The sequence below is a fragment of the Leptopilina boulardi genome, unplaced genomic scaffold, assembly GCF_019393585.1.
Source record: "Leptopilina boulardi isolate dan_hultmark-lab unplaced genomic scaffold, ZJU_Lbou_2.1 LbouV2_214, whole genome shotgun sequence".
NCBI classification, from domain to species: domain Eukaryota; kingdom Metazoa; phylum Arthropoda; class Insecta; order Hymenoptera; family Figitidae; genus Leptopilina; species Leptopilina boulardi.
This window is the reverse complement of record NW_026137768.1, coordinates 1,690,281-1,711,865: the sequence shown is the minus strand read 5'-3', so window position 1 is coordinate 1,711,865 and position 21,585 is coordinate 1,690,281. Positions and strand designations below refer to the sequence as shown.

The 21,585-nt window shown below is 32.6% G+C and overlaps 1 protein-coding gene across 2 annotated transcripts in view; it reads right to left on the bottom strand.

The window, feature by feature from the left end:
• LOC127279310 (cytochrome P450 306a1) overlaps positions 1-21,585 on the bottom strand; it is a 128,649-nt gene that overhangs the window by 2,347 nt on the left and 104,717 nt on the right. The window contains exons 4-7 of one of the 2 annotated variants that reach the window (XM_051301600.1): positions 6,146-6,351; positions 4,502-4,796; positions 4,262-4,423; positions 1,914-2,088 (exon numbers count right to left, since the gene is read on the bottom strand). In XM_051301600.1, the coding sequence (XP_051157557.1) occupies positions 1,914-2,088; positions 4,262-4,423; positions 4,502-4,796; positions 6,146-6,351 (838 nt within the window). The remainder of the gene's footprint in view (positions 1-1,913; positions 2,089-4,261; positions 4,424-4,501; positions 4,797-6,145; positions 6,352-21,585) is intronic. The other variant, XM_051301601.1, reaches the window with a different exon arrangement.

Below are 21,585 nucleotides of genomic sequence, written 5' to 3'. Positions count from 1 at the left end.
ATCTCTTGTGAGTTCTTATGTGGGTTCCCATACAGGTTCACACATAAGATCCTGTATGAAAAGGTTCCTGGGATGAACTTGCGTGAGATCAAGCGCACGATCTTATGTCTCTGTAAAAGCAATAACACAGGATCCCATGAGGTTTCCTGTGTAGGTTCCTATATGAACAACACGATAAATAGGAACACACATGGGATCTTATCCGAGATCTTGTATGAGTTCTTACATAGGTTCTCACATATAAGAAGATTAATAGCAGCTTAATAAGATTTTATAGAATGCTTTTATATATATGCTATTAATCTTCTTATATGTGAGAACCTATGTAAGAACTCATACAAGATCTCGGATAAGATCCCATGTGTGTTCCTATTTATCGTGTTGTTCATATAGGAACCTACACAGGAAACCTCATGGGATCCTGTGTTATTGCTTTTACAGAGACATAAGATCGTGCGCTTGATCTCACGCAAGTTCATCCCAGGAACCTTTTCATACAGGATCTTATGTGTGAACCTGTATGGGAACCCACATAAGAACTCACAAGAGATCCTGGATGGGATCCCATATGTGTTCTCACATAGGAATTTTCAACAGGGATGTCTCTGTAAAAGCAATAACACAGGATCCCATGAGGTTTCCTGTGTAGGTTCCTATATGAACAACACGATAAATAGGAACACACATGGGATCTTATCCGAGATCTTGTATGAGTTCTTACATAGGTTCTCACATATAAGAAGATTAATAGCATATATATAAAAGCATTCTATAAAATCTTATTAAGCTGCTATTAATCTTCTTATATGTGAGAAACTATGTAAGAACTCATACAAGATCTCGGATAAGATCCCATGTGTGTTCCTATTTATCGTGTTGTTCATATAGGAACCTACACAGGAAACCTCATGGGATCCTGTGTTATTGCTTTTACAGAGACATAAGATCGTGCGCTTGATCTCACGCAAGTTCATCCCAGGAACCTTTTCATACAGGATCTTATGTGTGAACCTGTATGGGAACCCACATAAGAACTCACAAGAGATCCTGGATGGGATCCCATATGTGTTCTCACATAGGAATTTTCAACAGGGTTAACCCTAAGATTGAAATCAAATTTAGATAAGATCAGATATTATATAATTGCGGAGCATTGTTCCTCCTACACCAAACATGGGTTTTCTCCGAATTTAGAGAGTAAAATCTGTCAGACCGCTTTTTGTATATTGTTCAGTAGAGAGTTTTTTCCTATAATTCGTATTTATCACTTCGATTCTTTACACTTCAAAAGGAAGTCACCCTAATTTACAACGATCAGATGATGTCTTGTTTATCGAGAGGGTGGAAAAACAACCCACTCTTTGTGAAAATTGTGTATAAAAGGACCACATATGCCAGGAGAGTTCAGTTCAGATTTTGACACCAGCACGTCAAATCCATATACGAAATTTTGTAGTATTACTGTTACTTTGTTCAATTTTATACTCAAGTTGAACTTAGAAGAATTTCTCTGTCATATGTTAAAAGGTTTCTAGATCAAGAAGAACTCATCCAAGGATTTGACTTTGCCCTAAGATTTGGAAACCATCTTTTCTTCCTTTTCTGGAAGAATTACATTGTTTGGGTCACGGTCAACTGAAATCCGGACCTGTGATCATCACCAGGGCCCGTCAACCTTCTTGTAAGCTTATAAGCGACATATTTTCTTTAACATGAAGTAGATTAGCAAAATAGATTTCAGCCAATCGAGCAATTGTGAAATCCCCTGCAATCGCTTGATTAGCTGAAATCTATTCTGCTAATCTGCTCCATGTGACTACCCTAACTCATTGAATCCTAAATATTTTTAAATGCTTAAAAGAGGAGATTTTTAAAAAAGATATAGCGTACTGTGTAATTATATGTTAACTTACCACTTTGAAAAGGTAGGAAAGCTTCTGGTTTTGCAAGGCTACCGTCTTCAGCTAAAAATCTTTCTGGTTTAAATTTTTCAGGCTCCGACCAAAATCGTGAATCCATGTGTACTGCCCACTGCAATGGAATTATCATACTTCCTTTCGGTATATCATATCCACAAATTTTTGAATCCTAAAACATTTTTTTAAATGGTGTATTGGAATCAGCAAGTAGTAAGGTAAGAAAAGGAGGATTGTCACGCATGTTGTTTTTGCTTTTAAACTTCTTAATGTTGCATGTATTGGATAACACAGCCCCACAAAAAAATGTCCTACACGGCGGACTAGACTAGTTGTTCGCTATGTATTTTGACGCGATGAACACGAATCCGAAGTCCGTTTTGCTCCATTACGTCAGGATTTTTTTCTAACCTTAAAAAACATTTCGGATTTTGAGAGGTAGGCTATTTTTCTTAAAAATTGATGGATTTACTTCAAACTTGGTATCTAGGGGTTTTTTGGGTCGCTGGTTACGAATCTGAAGTAAGATTTTCAAAATTCAAAATGGCGACTCCAATATGGCGGACGAATTTTGAAAAACTGATAGATTTACTTCAAACTTAGTATCTAGGGGTTTTTTAGGTCGCTGATTACGAATATATAGTCAGATTTTCACATTTTTAACCCCCAGGCTACTCCGAAATGTTCTTTGGTAGACTGTTGTGCAGCCTGAACTGTAACTTTTTTGTTTTGGCATGAACCAGTTTACTATTCTCAAGAACTGACAGTTAGGTATCATTGCTTCATAGAAATTAATTTGTCAAATCCACAAAACTTTTTTTATTGAGGTAATAGTGTGACAATAAGATGTAAAAGTTTAATGGTAAATTTTTAAGCAACGAGATACAAAGGAACATTAATATCCTCTATCCTACTCTATCTCATTCCTTAAAAATATATTCTTTACTTTATACGATTTGCACTTTCATTGTGTTTCGGCACAATACTAATCCTGCTACTTCGATAAATGTAGTACGAGATGACAACTGCCCCGAAAGGGTATGTGTAGAATGATTCGCTTCCTGTTTATCGAAGTAACGAAGCCAGCGTAGGCCTGCTGCCATGCAGGGGGACGTTAGGGAGTAGAAAAGAGAAACCCGCATGGCTTAGTTTTAAAGCAGTTGTCGCAAATTTTCTGTGTAATCACAAGAGTGAAAATTGGGAGCAAATAGTTAGTGATATGATTAAATACTTTGGTAAGTTAGGATGCTTAATGAGTATGATGTTGCATTACATAGACTCGCATCGGAATGACTTTCCTGAAAATTTAGGAGATTACAGTGAAGAGCAAGGAGAACGATTCCATCAAAATCTTAAAGAATTTGAACGTCCTTATTAGATGGGATGTAAATATAATAATCGACTACTGTTAGATGCTCAAAAGGAATATTGTACCTGGAGGGACCAATTTGAAACGAAAACCATTACACAGATCCTTTGAGGACAAAAGAGTGCGCTACCATAAAAAGACGTGAATACGTAGAGTAGAACGGGGCGAGGCAGCCAAGACGGCACATTTTGTTCTGCGAGTGAACTACCATAAGCACTCTACATTATCGACGGAGCGCGATTTAAAAAAGGGATGTAGAAATCAGAAACAATTGGATGTCTCACTACGTTCTACTCTATATGAGAATTTTCATTTTGAATTTTGAAAATCTAACTTCAGATTCGTAATCAGCGACCCAAAAAACCTCTAGATACTAAGATTCATTAAAATCCATCAATTTTTAAAATTTTCTTCCGCCTTTTTGCGGATCAGCCATTTTGAATTTTGAAAATCTAACTTCATATTCGTAACCAGCGACCTAAAAAATCCCTAGATACCAAGTTTAAAGTAAATCCATCAATTTTTAAAAAAAACCTACCTCTCAAAATCCGAAAGGTTTTTTAAGGTAAGAAAAAAATCCTGACGTAATGGAGCAAAACGGACTTCGGATTCGTGTTTAGCGCATCAAAATACATAGCGAACAACTAGTCTAGTCCGCCGCGTACAACACTTTTTTTGTAGGGCTGTGTAATTGACGGTATCATTTCAAAGCTGGTAGCATATTGAATAATTTTGCTTTAAAAATTTTTGACCTCCACTAAAAATAAATAATTTATAAGTGAATTTCTAATAGTTTTTATTAATTGTAGTATTGATATTTGAGGAATTAAATTTTATAAATTTTTTAAGTTATTAGGCCAAATATTTTCTCTTAATAAAAGTTATTTCAATTTATTTTCTATAACGACGTTTCTGATAGTTTTTTTTATAAAAATTTTTGTTTTATGGATGACCCTTAACTGTTTTTTAAATTTACAATACAAACTTTTATTGATCCATGAGGAAACCCTAAGGGAACAATAGATCTTATACGTTGAGTTTCTGCAATTGCTGCTTCAAGTCTCGGTAAACTGGAGCTATCATTAAGGGTAAGTCTTCGATCACCTATAACGGCGTCTAATTCTTTTTGAATTTCTTCCTTTAAAAAAAATTATAAAATTAATGCTAAGAAAATCCAATGTGGAATTTCCAATAAATTTTATTCATAAATAGTAACCTGTTCTTTAAAATGAAGTGCTATAAACAGAAGAAACCAACGTAAAGTCGTTAGAGTTGTATCAACTCCGGCTCCATACATGTCAGCTAAAAGATAATATATTTGAGGGTCTGCAAAAGATGAGATCTCACTAGTCATCATTCGTTTTTTCATTTCAGATGTAAAAGCTGCCAAAAAATGATCTAAAGTAGTTGGATCCTTTTCATGCTTTTCTATCAATTTTTGGTATATTCTATGAGTTTCCTTTTGTCCATCTGTGACGAATTTCATCATATTCTTGTATCGAGGAAGATGCCTGTTATTATACTTGATATTACTATTATTATTATTATTATTGTTACTATTATTAATAGAATGAAACCTGACTAATCTGAACTCCAAGAAAAATGCTAAAAATTGAGATGTTATGAGTTTTTAACTTAACAGAAAGTAACACTGTTAACCGAAAAAAAATTTTATTTTCTGAATTAATACTTTAAAGGGTATAAAATATATTCAAATTTCAATTATACAAGACCGTTTCTTCTCAGAATACGGGATGAAACTTTAGATAAAATCTTATCGTTTAGACTAATTTGTTTATTGGATACGATGGGTAAACTTCCAGAGGGAATGATTCTGGAAAGACTTCAGAAAATCTTCGTAGGCAAAAATAGCGTATCTGAAGACATTATGGTACCCACGATTTAAGCGGTTGTTGAAAAGGCAAAAAAGTCAAAGTTGGTAAAAAGAAAGGATTCAGTGCGCTTGTGGCCATCGACATACGAAACGCGATTAATTACGCGAGATGGGATATTTATATCGGGTCAATGAAACGTAAATGGGAACCAACCTATCTGTTTCGGATGATAGACAACTATCTTAACCACAGATGGATTGTTTACGAGATCAATACGTGTTATATCAAAGAAGAAATTATATGCGGAGCTCCCGAAGGTTTAAAGGTTGTATATCCATATTGATCAACACGGTCTGTCCCTGTATAGGCCTAAGCACAATAGAAACGTAACCGGAATCGCAATCGGAAGAATTAGTAAGAGAAGAACAACAATATATGACTATCTTTCTCTAACTCATTCTTCCGTTTACGATTGCGATTACGTTTTTATTCTGCTGAGGTCTTATAACTCTCAACTTTGTCGAACCGAGACATTTTGGACGGCCTTGTCTCTGCTTAGAGAGATCAAGCACGAAGAATAGCTTCAGCCTATAGAACGATATCCACTTGCGCTATTCTGGTGCTTATGAACTAACCACCAACGAAAAGTAAGCAAGTCTTTCAGCTTAATAAAAACAGGTAATAGTCATTGCAAGATTTCATTAATGTCTAAATTTTTGTACATCTGCTATTCAAGTTTCTTTCTTTATTCGGTTCGTTGAACTTGTACAGGAAAATGTTAAAGATCTTGTACAAGGAACTGTCAACGTTTAAATTTTGTTTAAAGGGAATTATTTCTTTTATTATCCCTTAATTGTCACGTGCTCGAGCTGGGTCGGAAATGCGAGTATCGATGAGTGTAAACTATGTGAAATTACTTAACGTAAAAATTAATTCTAAGAATTTAAAATCCTGACTAATCATCTAAGCGATACCAACAATTAATTAGATAGTATGAAAAATTTTTATTACAGTAAGTTTCTTACCTTAAAAATGGTAGAAAATTTAAAGGACCGGCAACACCAATATATTTAAGACCTTCTTCCTGCAATTTTTGTAACTTCATCCAGGTTTCATCGTTTTCATCGTAAGTGATTCCAAATACTAAATCATTTATGAAGTTTCCTAAACAATGATGTAGAATGTGAAATGGGTCGATTCCATCTTCTGAACATCCTTGATCCTGCAGTTTCTAAGAGTATATCGTACTAATTTTTATCACTTAACTAAATATTTAGTTTCCAATCAGTAACATTTTTAATTTATTACAGGTGAGAGGTCCAAATTTACCACATTGTCTTTTACAATGACAAATCTACCTCGAAATCTACTTATTTCAATTTATATATATGTAATAGTCATTTGTGTTACAAGACAGCATTCGAGAATGTTATCATAATTATATCATTTTGATCAAAACGGACAAAGACGACCTAATGGTTTACAGGGAGAACAAGTGTTAAATCAACGCCAGTCCCGGAACTTTGTCGGTTCATTAGTTCGATCTTCTGGAGGCAACAAGTATCTTTCTGCGTTAGTTGTTAAAAATTGGTTGAATTACACCATTTAAGAGATAAAATGACCTTAAAAACTTCTAAATAATGATTTTTAAAATATATTTTGTTTTTTCGACTATTGAACACATTTTTGGCAATTCAGCCCAATGGGATAGTCACTGAATATGATCACTCGTAGTTTATAGCATTGAGAATTTCGTAACAATATTAGCTCATTCGTACTTAGTGATTTTAACAGATCTAAGTCGGTAAGATAGAAATCTATTTACCGACGTTTTTTTGACTTTACTTGACCGTCCAATTTAAAGTGGATTGGTGTTGGGTACATTTAGGGGAAATGGGGGCAAAATGGAATAGGAAGCAAGATGGGATTAAGGAACACACATTGATGGACCAATTATGGTCATATTGCACATAACGTGGGACCAATATGACAGTTTTCAGGTGGTAAAAACATTGGACGATTATATTACGTTTTTTGTTTAAAAAAACTGTTTTCGGTGATTTTCTTCTAACATATCCATTTTGTTCAAAACGTGTTTATTTTGTAAATAACAGCATTTTATATAACATTTTTTAGTTTTGATAAGTGTCACTGACTACTTTAACAGGTAATCATTTGTTTAATTGTTTGTTGAATCATACTTTTTATTGGTTAGCTTTTTAGTGTCATTTCGCATGGGGGGAAAGGTGGGATATGGAGTTTATTTTATTATATAATTGAAAGCGTATTATTGTAAGTACAAGTGTTGAATAATGAACCGAGAAGAGCTAAACAGGAAAAGAGAGCGTATCCATAAGAAGCGGCTTCGAAACGCAATCATAGAGGAAAAGAAACTAAGAAAAACCTTTAACTTTTCTGATCCGAGTCGCAATAGAAACAACGTATGTGGACGTACTGATCAAACTTCGGAGGAAAGTGAATTCGGACGTCTATTGGATCATGGGCGCAAGCCTACAAGAAGGGGGACATCTCCTGATCAAAATCGGAGGAGGTTTTAATAAGGAGGCATTCACCGCTGTAGTCACCAAAGCTGTTGGAAGCATGGAGAAGATGCAAACTGTATATTGACAAGTCACACTAGAGATTCGTGAGCTTCATTGTCTTACCCAGGAAGAAGAGGTTCAACAGGAGTTGGCGGAAGTGCTCCAGAAGTCAGGAAGCGGGCAAGTGACAGTCCTAGGACCCACCACACGAAGAATGAAGCTCGCAGTTGTATAGTCACGGACACAGAGGAGGCGAACAGGCTGGAGAAAGTGGAGCGCATAAAGATTGGCTTTATATGTTGCTCAATAAAAAAAAGGGTGATGGTCGTTCGGTGCCACCGGTGCCTGGTGTATGGCCACATAGAAAGAGTTTGTAAGTCAGCAGTCAGATGGACTGCGTGCTTCAAGTGTGGTGAAGTCGATCATAAATTTACAAACTGCTGTAGAAGCGCAAGCTGCTTGTTATGTAGAGGAAAGTATGATGATAAGACGAACATTAGCCATATCACAGGCAGCGGAGTCTTCAACTTCACTTACGAAGTTTAAAGCTTGGCGCAGTGTGAGGATTAGTCGAGCCAAAAGGTGTGGCTTTGTGGATCGACCAGAGAAAAACGGACATCCCCACATAATATCTGAACACCTGGCTTCAGGTATCTGCCTTGGATCACGTTGAAAATCATATCGATGAACAAATTTCGCGTATGGAGTTTATCGCTAGTACCGTGGGTAACCTAACACGTATCGGAGTGTCAAAGGTGTTATCGCGCAGTATTGAAATACTTCGAATTGTCCTTGTAAAGCATGAAGTCAATTTTCTTTGACAAATGACGCGATAAAATTACTATGCGTAAATTGAATTCTCGAAAAAGCGTACATTTTACAACTCCCATATTTTCGAGAAAAATTGTTTAATATCACGCAAGAAGGTTATGTGGATACTATGCTCGATAGAATACGTAGAGATACGCGATTCTTGTCAACCCTATTGAAGATCTTATATAGGATCTCACATAAATTCATATATTAAAATCCACATTTCAGAATCTACATGAAATCCTATGTAATTTCTTATGTTCAAGTCAATTATATATATGATCCCACGTGAGGATTTTCAATGGGGATAAGATTTCATGTCAGATTTTTTCTAATAATCTTTTATTCAAGAATCGAAAAAAGATTTTATATATAATTTTATATAGTAAAATTTCTGTTTAAGGATTGAGCAATGAATTTTGATAGGTTTTTTTTATGAAAAACCACGAAGAAAATTGAAGATAAGAATTGTAGAATTTCACATAGGAATTTACATAATTTATTACCTAAGAATACGTTTATAAGAATATACATCGAATCCCACTTTAAATCATGTCTTAATTTTATATGATTTTATATAATATATTTATAATATAAATTTTTCGAGTTTTGACAGTTCTTCTTCAAAATGGCTACAATTTAAAGATCTTTCTGATTCAATGGTTTTATCAAACGTGCATTTAACACCCGTATATAAATTGCATTATCTGAAGCAGTGCCTTTATGAACCACAGTTCATCTATTAAAAAACATGATGTTGACAAATGATAACTTTCAAAAAGCATGGGATTCCTTAGTCTCATTTTATGAAAATAAACTTCCATTAGTCAATTCAGCTCTACACTCTGTAATTACCTTTTCGCCTAATTATAATTATAATTAGGCGAAAATTTCATTTAAATATTAAGGAAAGCTTCACACTAAACATTTATTTAATCGGAACATTTAAATCTTTACACAATTTTCACTAAACATTGCAATTAAATATTCCGAACAATTCAAATAAATCTTTAGGAAATCTTTAGGACAGTTTCAATGCTGTGGGGGAACAAACAAGAAAAAATTTTATTATTCAATTTATTTTGCTCGAAATTCGTCACTCGTGTTTTTTTGGTATTGCTGATTACGAATCCGGTGTTAGTATCCAAAAATTCAAACTGGCGGTCGACCTTTTTGAAAATTGATTTAATTTACTTAAAACCTCAACACTTTTGAGCTCGCTGATTACGAATCTGAAGTCCGATTAATTCTAATACTAATTGTTATTATTAAATATCTTTTTTAGGGTTCCGTACCCGAAGAGGGAACCCTATTAATGAGACTAGTGAAGCAATGCATGTACCCCCCTCCCCTAGCGGCCACATGAATTTATCTAGAGGGCTGAAATTTTGTACAAATATGTATTTTGGCGTGTAGATTACAGGAAAAATATAGCGAATCTCATAGGAATTGATTATCATAGCGTTGTCAAGGAAAAACCATGAATTTTTACGAAAAATCTCTAAAAGTGACTATGTACCCCCCCCCCTGGTGGCCACATCTTTTCATATAGAGAGCTCAAATTTGGTACATTTATGTATTTTTACGTGAAAATTACAGGAAAAATATAGCGAACATGATTCGGATCGATTTACATAGCGTTGTCAAGGAAAAATAAAAAATTTCGAAAAAAATGGTTTAATCACCCTAGCGCACACAATATTTGGCCAAGACAGTTCATATTTGGTATACATGCGTATTTTTGTGTGTAGATTACAGGAAAAATATAATGAGCACAGTTGGAGTTCATATTGTTTTTAAGGAAAACTCATATTTTTAGAAAAAATCAGGGATTTTTTGAATAAAAAAAGAAGAAAATTTTATCTTAAGGTATTCAAATTTATACATTTTTACGTATTTTTAAGTGTAGATTACAAAAAACATATAGCGAGAACGATTGGAGTTGATTATCATAGCGTTTTCAAGGAAAAACTGATAATTTTCGATAAAAATCATGAATTTTTCTCAAAAAATAAAGAAAATTTTATCTAAAGGGCTTCAAATTTATACATTTTTACGTATTTTTACGTGCAGATTACAAAAAAAGTATAGTGAGCATGATTGGGGTTGATTATCATAGCGTTTTCAAGGATAAACTGATAATTTTCGATCTATGTGTCTACGTGCACTGTCAAAATTAAACTAGAAGAATAACTAACGCTTACAAATCTATCCTATTTGTAAAAGTTTGATTCATATACAATTGACATATCAATTAATATATTTATTTACCTTTGAACTTCTATTTATATTTGTCTTCTTACTTCTGTTTATAATTTTCATTTTCATTTATTATAATTCTATTCCTTTAATACAATTTATATTTAATATTATCTTATCAATTTATTAATAATAATATTCATTACATTTTCACATTTTATATGCATAAAAAAATTATTTAACAAATCACTCATTTCAAATTTTCACATTTACCAACCAAGGCTGGTCAATGTGTACAATCACCAATTTACTTGGTAAATGTACATAATATCTTCCCCAAATGTCCGATTTCTCACTTTTACCAAAATGCCCGGTGAATGTGCACATTGACCGGTTAATGTGCACATTCACCGGACTTCGCACTTTAACCGTAACATATACATCATCTTCATAACAACTATTTCAAATTAATTAAATTTTTTTAAAAATTAAGAAAATTTTAATTAATTTCGGGTGAAACATATACTTTATATATACGAATCGATTCGCTTCAATGCAAGGAATACAATTATTTTATGTATTAACTTGAATTCAGGTAAACACAAATTTTTTCAGCTAAAATATGAATTTTTGATTTTTCAATTTTCATTAATTCATAAAATTTAAATCAAATTTATACTTTATATATAACAAATTTTCCTCAAATACATTAAAACCTGTTAAGCATATCGTGTTCACAAAAAAGATCCACACACACATAAATACATCCGGACAATTGATCAGGATCTCATATAACATGTTTCTATATAGAGGAAAATTTGATTTCACCATTTTAAAAAATTGTATAAACGAAAGGACTACAAAGTCCTCTACTCTAATGGCACGGACATTTCCTTGTCTAATACTTCGCAGGTACCTTCACGATTTCACGGTTGCCTTCAACCGAGAGTTTTTTCCAATAAAATATCCCAACGTCAATGTAAGCTATACCACGGTAAACGATAACCAGGGTCCGCAGTCATAGGTAATTAACTAAAGGAAAACTAGGAGGTAGTCAATTGGTTGTAGAATCAGGTATGTACCCGAATCTCTATCTTGTCGTGTACTAGAAACATCAAGGAACATCCTTGAGGAAATATCTTAAACCGGGGGGGCACCTTGAGTAAAAGATACGTCCCTGAGTATCGCATCAAGTTGAGAGAAACGCTCCTCTACTCACCAGCTGGCGGTAAACGTGAAAGGAAGTATTCGTCTCTGCTTCCTCTCGCGGTGGCTCCCACAGGGGAGTTGCTGACACGGCACTCTGGTGATCGTGGTAGTCACGTCACACTCGCAGACGTTCCTACAGAGTGGTCGCGAGGATGACGCACCAGTTACAAGGAAGGTGTCTATCGTGGTCTTTCGCAGAAGCTCCTACAAAGAGTACATGAAGTCGAATTCGAACTCAGCCACAGAAGCTTCTACAGGCTGGAGTACAGTTCCTTCTAGTGGTGGTCGCAGAAGCTCCTACAGACCACCCATCCAAACGACAGTAGGAAGGAAGGATGGGTGTTCAGAGAGAAGCTCCTCTACTGAGCATCACACAGTGGGTCAGAAACCAGAAAAGATGCCGAAAACCTCAAAACATTTTTCGATTTATACAAAACTTGGTAACTATACGTTTTTGGGGGCGCTGATTACGAATTTAAAGTCAGTTTTAAAAAATTTTAAATGGCGTTTTTAGGTCGCTGACTACGAATTTGAAGTCAGTTTTAAAAAAATCAAAATGGCGGATCTAATATGGCTGATTAATTTTTAAAAAATCAATGAATTTTTATAAAAATGAGTATTAGGGAATTTTTGAGGTCGGTGATTATGTATTTGAAGTCAGTTTTTAAAAATTCAAAATAGTGGATCCAATATAGCTGATTAATTTTTAAAAAATTAAAAGATTTTTAAAAAAATGAGTGTTAGAGGTTTTTGCTTCCTCGGGGAGAAAGCTTTGTAGTCCTTTCCAAAGGGAAATTCACTAAGAAAATCAGAAATCGGTAGAGGTAGTCTGTGTAAGATTCACTTATTGATTTCTAAGATTTCTTGAGATTTCTACGCGATTACCTGAGATTTCTAGGGACTGCCGGCTCGATTACCGGCTCAACTGCCAATGACTGCTTACATACTGGTACTATGTATATTGAAATGAAATTTTGGATTAGCTTGGTAAAAATCGACTTTGATTGACTTTTTATATTTATAAGTTTATTAATTATATCAAAATCAATTAGGGGAGGATGGGGTAAGGATAGTTAGGTAAGACATTTTTGGATCTAGTAGCTAAAATTCAACAGGCATCGGAAAAGGAATAGTATCGTTCGAAAGCCTGTTTATTTAGCTACAATTTTGTAATACATTATTTTGCTGTGGATTGCAATGCCTTCGAGATATTAGCGGAAAATTAAAAAAAAAATCTAACTATCCTTGCCCCACTAATAGGGCAAGGATAGTTATCAAAATTTTTTTTACGAAAAATAATCAAAAAAAGACATTAAATTTGGGGGTTTTTTAATTTCATTGGATAAAAGCACCTCAAAACACTTCAAAGCACTGCCAAAAAAATTTTTTGGACATAAATAAATATTTAAAACAGTTAATATCTGAAACAGTGTTTTAAACAGAACTGAGACATTTTAGAAAAAACAGGATTTTCACAAATAAACACATAGCTTCCACAAATGATATCGCATCAAGATCAAGTTTTTCTTGACGTCTTTTGGTGTTAAAACAAGTATATATGATGAATGGTGCCCTTTTTGAACAAGCCGTGTAGGCAATAGAGCCACTAACTATCCTTGCCCCATCCTCCCCTACGCACTTTTTGAAAGCACATTTAAAAAATAATTTTTTAAATCATTTTTATTCTTCAAAAGAATCTATAATATTTACAGTTTATGAAATATTAATTATTAATAGAATAAATAATCAATAAATACAACAATTTAAATGAATATTTATTGTCACTAAATATAGGAATGAATTGTTTTTGAAATATATATTCAATCGTATTATTAAAAACTTCTCATTTAGATAAATTATGTATTGAGTTTTTAAAAATATATTTTGCTCTATTAATTGTTTTAAAAATAAATTATAATCTATTGACTCGAATAGCTAAAAACACTATAATGAAAATTGTGTTCGATTTAAATAAAATGTAACGTCCTAATTTTCAATTTAGAATTGTTCGATGGTAATTAAAAAAGTTTTGCATCTTATTTTAATACAAATCAATTTTTTGTGAATGCAATAATTACATTTTGAAAATTGCTTATACGCAGTCATTTCTACAAATGGAACTCGTTATAATTTTTGCAAAAAGTGTCTCGGCATGTGATAACGACACTATACATAGATGTGATCATTAGTTGATAAATACTTCGGTCGTGTTCGGCAGTTGTCGGCTGCCGAGCCGACTACTGTGTCGAGACTTCCAGCGATTTCTACTAAGATTTCGAATGAGAATTCCTGAGATTTCTATAGATTTCGAAAATTTCTTAAACTATTCCTTTAATACTAAAATCAGGAAATCGTGATTTCTGAAGTGAACTTTCCCTCGGTCCTTTCGTATATAAAAATTTTTAAAATGGCAAAAACAAATTTTTCTCTATGTATGTAGAAACATTATCTATGAGATCCTGATCAATTGTTCGGATGTATGTATGTGTATATATAGTATAGATTTGATTTGAATTTAAAGAATTAATGAAAGTTAAAAAATCAAAAATTCACATTTTAGCTATTAAATTTTGTGTTTTTTTTAAATTGAAGTGTATATATGAAATAATTTTATTCCTTGCATGAAAACGAATCGATTGGTATATATAAAATATACATTTGATTTAAATTTAAAGAATTACTGAAAGTTAAAAAATCAAAAATGCACATTTTAGCTGAAAAATTTTGTATTCCTAAATGTTTATATTATTATATTATTTATTTTAATGCTTTCTCCACGAGGAAGCAAATTTTTTTGATGATTGTAAAGAGGAAGCAAAATGTTCAAGTAATGAACATTTGAATTTACAACATGTTTTAGATCGCTGATTATGAATTCGAAATCAGTTTTCAATTATTTAAAATGGCAGATCTTTGATGTTTTTTAGCAATGTGGAAAGTTATCTAAGTTTTATATTCAATGTTGTAATGTATTTTTCATCACAAATTAAAAAATTTATTGAATTAAAAACGAATAAATAAATCATTTTATAATAATTAACACAATCTGACATGCGAATTCCGGGTGTACTTCCGAAATCCCGAATTCCTTATAAATTATACAAAAGAATCTTTCATTATTTATCAGACATTTCTGTTTCACTTTCTTTAGTATCGGGTTCTTCGTCGCTAGTGTTGCCACTATTATTTTGACCTATTGGCTGAATTGGCGGTAATAAAAGTGCCATTGCATCTGCAGGTAACCTGGAATTTTTTTTCTTTAGTAACTTCCTTTTACTTGTGAGTAGAGGATCTGATGACAACAAGAATTGATTGAAAATGTCAGTGTTGGACTTTTCACAACTATATTTTCGAGAATAATGTTCTCTGAATTATTTGAAATCCTTGTTTCGTACTTCTCGGGCCACTTCAGTTAGTTGTCCTATTGGTAACAAAGCAGTCTTTATTATTTCTGGTCTATGGATCAGAAACTTATGCATCGTGGGTGACATATTGAACCATGGGTATAATTGCACAAATAATTTGGCAGTGCTGATTCTGTACTCTCTATTCTCCTACTCTCTCTCACCTTCTCATTTCCACGATGGATCGGCATTACATCAACAACATCTTCTGAAATTTACGCCTTCTGTGATGCATCACAATACCCTTTAGCTGCATTCGTTTATCATCTAACTGTTGATTCAAACAGACAAGTCTGCTATTATTTTAGGAGTACCCACAATCACTGAAAATCTGGAAGAATGTCCAATTTTACATGTTATCACTCCTCTAATTGCAAATCAAGAAGAAGAATCATCATTTGGTCTCCTTAAAGAATGCTCTAACCTCAACAAACTTCTCCGAATTACCGCTTTGTGCAAACGATTTATTCAACGTACTCGAAGAAAGGCTGAATCAATTTCGTTAACCACACAAGAGTTGAATGATGCAAAACAATTTTAGGCCTGCTCCGTGAATTTATCCTTTCTTTCATTTAACTCAAAACATTCTATCAGTTTTGCCGAAAAGTTCGCCATTGTCTCACCTCATCATATTAGACGCTCTTCAATGTACAGATTTTGGAGGAACACAGAAAACAGAATCCTTCATCAGAGATCAATTCTGAATTTTAGAAGAAAGTTCTCCCGTAAACTCTTTTATCTGAAAATGTGTTAAGTATGCATACTTTGCCTTGTTCATCTATAAAGCCACTTCTGCCACTTCTTAAAAAGTGACTGTAGGACCTCATTAACGGGCGCTTACAAGAAACTTCGCGCTCTAATTTCATCATTGGAGTCCGTTCATGGACATAATGACTATAATATCCATTATCTCTATGGAGTATTATGATAAAAGATATATTGATAGTCGTTGTACGACACTGTCGATACCTCTAAGGCACATGATTAACTTCGATAACTTAATCCAACTACATGGCAAAGTTTAGTTTCTGAATTCCAATATTAGTGGAAAATTATTAAATACATACCTGATATTTCCTAAATGGAAAAATAATTTTTTTAACTGTCTAATCGTATAAGAGGATAATTAATTCAAGAATACATGATGATCTCATAACCTCAAATTGCTAGTAGATAAACTGGAAAAGTCTATTATATATTAATCCACAGAAACCAGGCATTAATTTTGAGAATAATTATTTTGACTTGCTGCACACGCTTATAGATGTTGCTGCTTATGGAACTGCTTAATAAATATATGCTTTCCCTTAACTTTATCTTTTTCATATAATTTGTCCTCACGACTTGATGATTTAAGCTATAGCTTCCATCTTATTTGAGTGAATACTATTTAATTTTTTATTAATTTTGTTTCTCAAAGATTTCTTACAACTTTTCGATTACAAGTTAATTTGATAAGCTTTGATATGCTTTTCCTTCTTTTTGCTTCCTCGTGGAGGAAGCTTTGTAGTTCTTTCGTTTATAAAACTTTTCAAAGTGTCGGAAACAAATTTTTTTCTTTATAAAAACATGTTATATGAGATCCTGATCAATTGTCCGGATGTATGTATGTGTGTGTGTGGATCCCTTTTTTGTTTAGAAGATAACTTTAATAGGTTTTAATGGATTTAGACAAAATTTAGTATGCTTATTTATCAAATTAATATCTTAAATCTGACCAAAGGAATTTAAAAAATATCCCAAAAAAAAATTTTATCGTCTTTTTTCCAAAAATTTTTTTTTAATCGAAAAATTTTTAAATAGAAAAATTTAAGGTTATATATAATAAAATCGTATTCCTTACGTTAAGACGAATCGATCGATATATATAAAGTAAACATTTGAGATAAATTTAAAGAATTAATGAAAGTTAAAAAATCAAAAATTCACATTTTGGCTAAAAAATTTTGTGATTTTTTAAATTGAAGTTTATATATGAACTAATTGTATTCCTTACGTCAAGACGAATCGATCGATATATATAAAGTATACATTTAAGGTAAATTTAAAGAATTAATGAAAGTTAAAAAATCAAAATTTCACATTTTGGCAATAAAATTTTGCTTTCTCCACGAGGAAGCAAATTTTTTTGCTGATCGTAAAGAGGAAGCAAAATGTTCATGTAATGAACATCTGAATTTACAACTTGTTTGTTCTTTATGCTAGATAAATAAAGGAATTGAGTAGTCAGTCTCCTTTTAGTTTAAAGATCTCTTTGTTTACTCTAAATTTTCCTGCGTTTAACAGTAATTTAAAATTTCGTTTTTTTAGCAGTTATGCTTATTTAGACTGAGTATTTATCAGTATTTGCTATCTTGATATTGGATGCGAAAATAGGGTGATATTATTTCGCTCTGTTGTGGTCACTGTTTTACTTTGACCCTTTTTGAACCTCGATCCTGTGTAACTTGCGTGAGATGGGGTCCCTGAGGGAAGAGTCCACTGTGGAAATTCCGTTGTCTGGAGACTTGGTTCGGCCTGGTTACAGTTGAAATGAGATTTTTACTGTTGGGTCAATCCATTATATTTCGACTGAAGTCGTCGCTGACTAATTTTTTAAAATTATAATACTTTGCAGGAATGATTTTGAAGTTATCAAGATCACGAAATGAAAAGAATTTTATTAAAATTTTAATTATTTATTGCAAAATATGAATTTAAAGTTTATGAGGTGCTGAAAACTGTCAATTTTTTAGCCATTAGAAAATATGTAAAAAAAAACAGAATTTACCATAAAAATAAAAAAAAATTGTTGTAATTTACTAAGAATGAATAAATTTATCATTATCAATTGATATAATTATTAAAATATGTGAAATAATATATAAAATATGATTTTCAAGTTCGCCTGTCAAATAACCTAAATTTGGAAATTTCATCTATTAAATGTGAGAAAGAGAAGTCATTAAATTGAAAAAAACCTTACCAAATATAAAGTACCTGTGACTAACTTTTAGTTTTTCTTAGCACTTTTTTCCTTTTTTCTTCATAAATGTGAAATAAAAAGCAATAAAAATTGGCACTTTGCTTATTTTCACTATTTTCAAATGTAAATAACTTTCTTGGAGAAAACTGAAAAATTACAAAACTTGGGCAATATCTAATTGATCACTAACTACACACACTGGAAAAAAATTCGCTTTGGTCCCGAAGATACTTTTTGAGATAATTATGTTTAAATTTTTCACAATTTTTATCAGGTTAATGCATGTGATTTTTATAAAATTGAAGTTAGTTCAAAATGTTTAACCAATAAAACCTAACTTCGTCCTTAAAAAACTACATGTATTAACCTGATAAAAATTGTGAAAAGTTTAAACTTAATTATCTCAAAAAGTATCTTCGGGACCAAAGCGAATTTTTTTCCAGTGTGTGTAGTTAGTGATCAATTAGATATTGCCCAAGTTTTGTAATTTTTCAGTTTTCTCCAAGAAAGTTATTTACATTTGAAAATAGTGAAAATAAGCAATGTGCCAATTTTTATTGCTTTTTATTTCACATTTATGAAGAAAAAAGGAAAAAAGTGCTAAGAAAAACTAAAAGTTAGTCACAGGTACTTTATATTTGGTAAGGTTTTTTTCAATTTAATGACTTCTCTTTCTCACATTTAATAGATGAAATTTCCAAATTTAGGTTATTTGACAGGCGAACTTGAAAATCATATTTTATATATTATTTCACATATTTTAATAATTATATCAATTGATAATGATAAATTTATTCATTCTTAGTAAATTACAACAATTTTTTTTTATTTTTATGGTAAATTCTGTTTTTTTTACATATTTTCTAATGGCTAAAAAATTGACAGTTTTCAGCACCTCATAAACTTTAAATTCATATTTTGCAATAAATAATTAAAATTTTAATAAAATTCTTTTCATTTCGTGATCTTGATAACTTCAAAATCATTCCTGCAAAGTATTATAATTTTAAAAAATTAGTCAGCGACGACTTCAGTCGAAATATAATGGATTGACCCTGTTGTGAAAAATGCGATGGATGCCGACATTTATCTCTTAACGGGAAATAATATACAACCGTTTGAAAATGACGGCAATCCCTGTCTACCTTCTCCTATCAAACCCTCAATAAATGCTAAAAAGAGATACTTATCTGTTCCTTAGAATAATGACTCAGTACCTTCAAACTTATCTGAGGGATCATTTATTCACGTTTCTAAAAAACCTCCACGTATGGTAAAAATCTTTCATGTGAAACTCGGGGCGAATCCGATTTGTGTCATTGATTTAATAACCCTTATAATCGATGGGAAGGAACAAATATTACGTAATGGATAGAAACAGATTAAAATCGATTGTGAGAAATGTCAAAATGCTAAAGCCCTGGTTAACTCCAGAGAATTAATCCTTGTGGGTTTTGTTGTTTTTATACTGGATTCCCTTCTGTGGAAAAAGAGCTTTACTAATTGATTCCCTACGAATAGGTCGATCAAGGATATAGCTAATTATATCCTTGATCGACCTTTTCGTAGGGAATCAATTAGTCAGGAGGGAGATTTGGATAACATAGTAAGCATTTGTCGAATTATTGATGATAGAAATACCATCTTAGAAAAGGTTGAATTTACCTTTAAAACTCCGATTGTTCCTCGCAACATCCTACTTGGTAATTTTGTTATTCCAATAGCTCTTTCCCTATAGTGACCTCGTAGATGCTATCGATGCTAACGATTCTGCCATGTGGCTTATCAATGCCGCTCGAGTTACCCGACCTGAGAATTTTGCTCTGGTAGACTTTTGACTAATTTATGCCCGAATGGTCTTCTTTCGCCCAAATGTAAATTTCTAAGGGATCTCACATTGCCTCTGCTTCGGAATGTCCGGTATTTAAGTTATATACCAATTCGGTATATTGAAGTATCGATACATTCATAATTGCAATAGAGATCGAGCTAAACTTTTGTTTTACGCAGTAAATCCCGATTTATTAAATAATATTGAAGCCAGAGGTGAAACTCCTCTCCCTTTCCCTGCGGTTCGTCCTCGTGAATCACCAGTACAGCTAATTAGATCATAAACTCCTCTTGCTCATTTTGATGAAGGAAATAATCCTTTTCCTGATCCTTAAGGGGGGTCCAATTAAGTGAAGCTGTGGATGACGTCAATTTGGTTCCACTTAATGATAGCGAAACTACGTATGTCAGTAGTAGGGGTAAAATGGAGGGGAATATTGACTTACTGTTTGTTTCTGCCGATTTATGCAGACTCACTTCTGTTGATGTCACTTTTGATACTTTTACTTCGGATCATTTCTTAGTCGTTGCTTGTATAGATACCACGGCTATATTTGAGAAGGCTTCAGTCAAGAGATTGACTACCAATAAGGTTGGTTGGATGAAATTATCTTCTAGTATTAATACCTGCGTAGAATCTCTGTCGCGAGACTTGAAGAAAAAGATCCCTCGATATTGAATTATGATGAGTTGCTGACTGATATAAAAGATTTTAAATTTGTTATTTTTTTGTTTGATCCAGAGAGAAAATCCTATTAGCTAAAATACACGATTATTACATGTGACATGTCACTTTAAGTTAAAATCTGTTCTACTTTCTACAAAATCAGATAAAATCTTATCGTTATATGGCATGTATGACAAGGAAGGGGTTGAAAACTCAAATTCTCAATTTTTGATTTGTCTCCGGAAGAGCTTGAAATTAACATTCACTCTGTTATTGAACTGAAGAACAATGCAAAACCTAATCGACCTTTTGACCACCAGATGCAGTTGGATTTTCCCGAATTTACTAAGTTTTTTACTGATGCTTCACACAATGCAAAAAGGGGTCCTTCTAGTGCAAGTTTTGTGGCTCCTTATTCAGTTAACTTGAAATTTGGTGTTCACTTAAGTAGACTGATGTCAGTTGATTCATACCCTGGCAAAATAAAATTACCAATAGTAAATTATTACCTGTAGAGTACATTTTTGTAAGAATTGATATAAATCAGGGCTAAATTAATTAAAAAAACAATGAGATAAATAAGCCATGCTTACCTGTCACTTGAAAAGAGTATGATTTTTGGTTATTTTTATTTAATAAAATTTATTATAAAACTTTTTTTTAAAAACAAAGTGGTAATTATAGTATTTAAATTTGACAATAGTTATGTAAGTTAATGCTCAATTTTTTTAAAAAAGTGAAAAAGTGAGTGAAAATTGTTAAATGTGTTGTGAAATATGAAGCTACTTTACCAACTATTTTTTACACATAGAGCTTCTTCACAAAGCACCAGGTG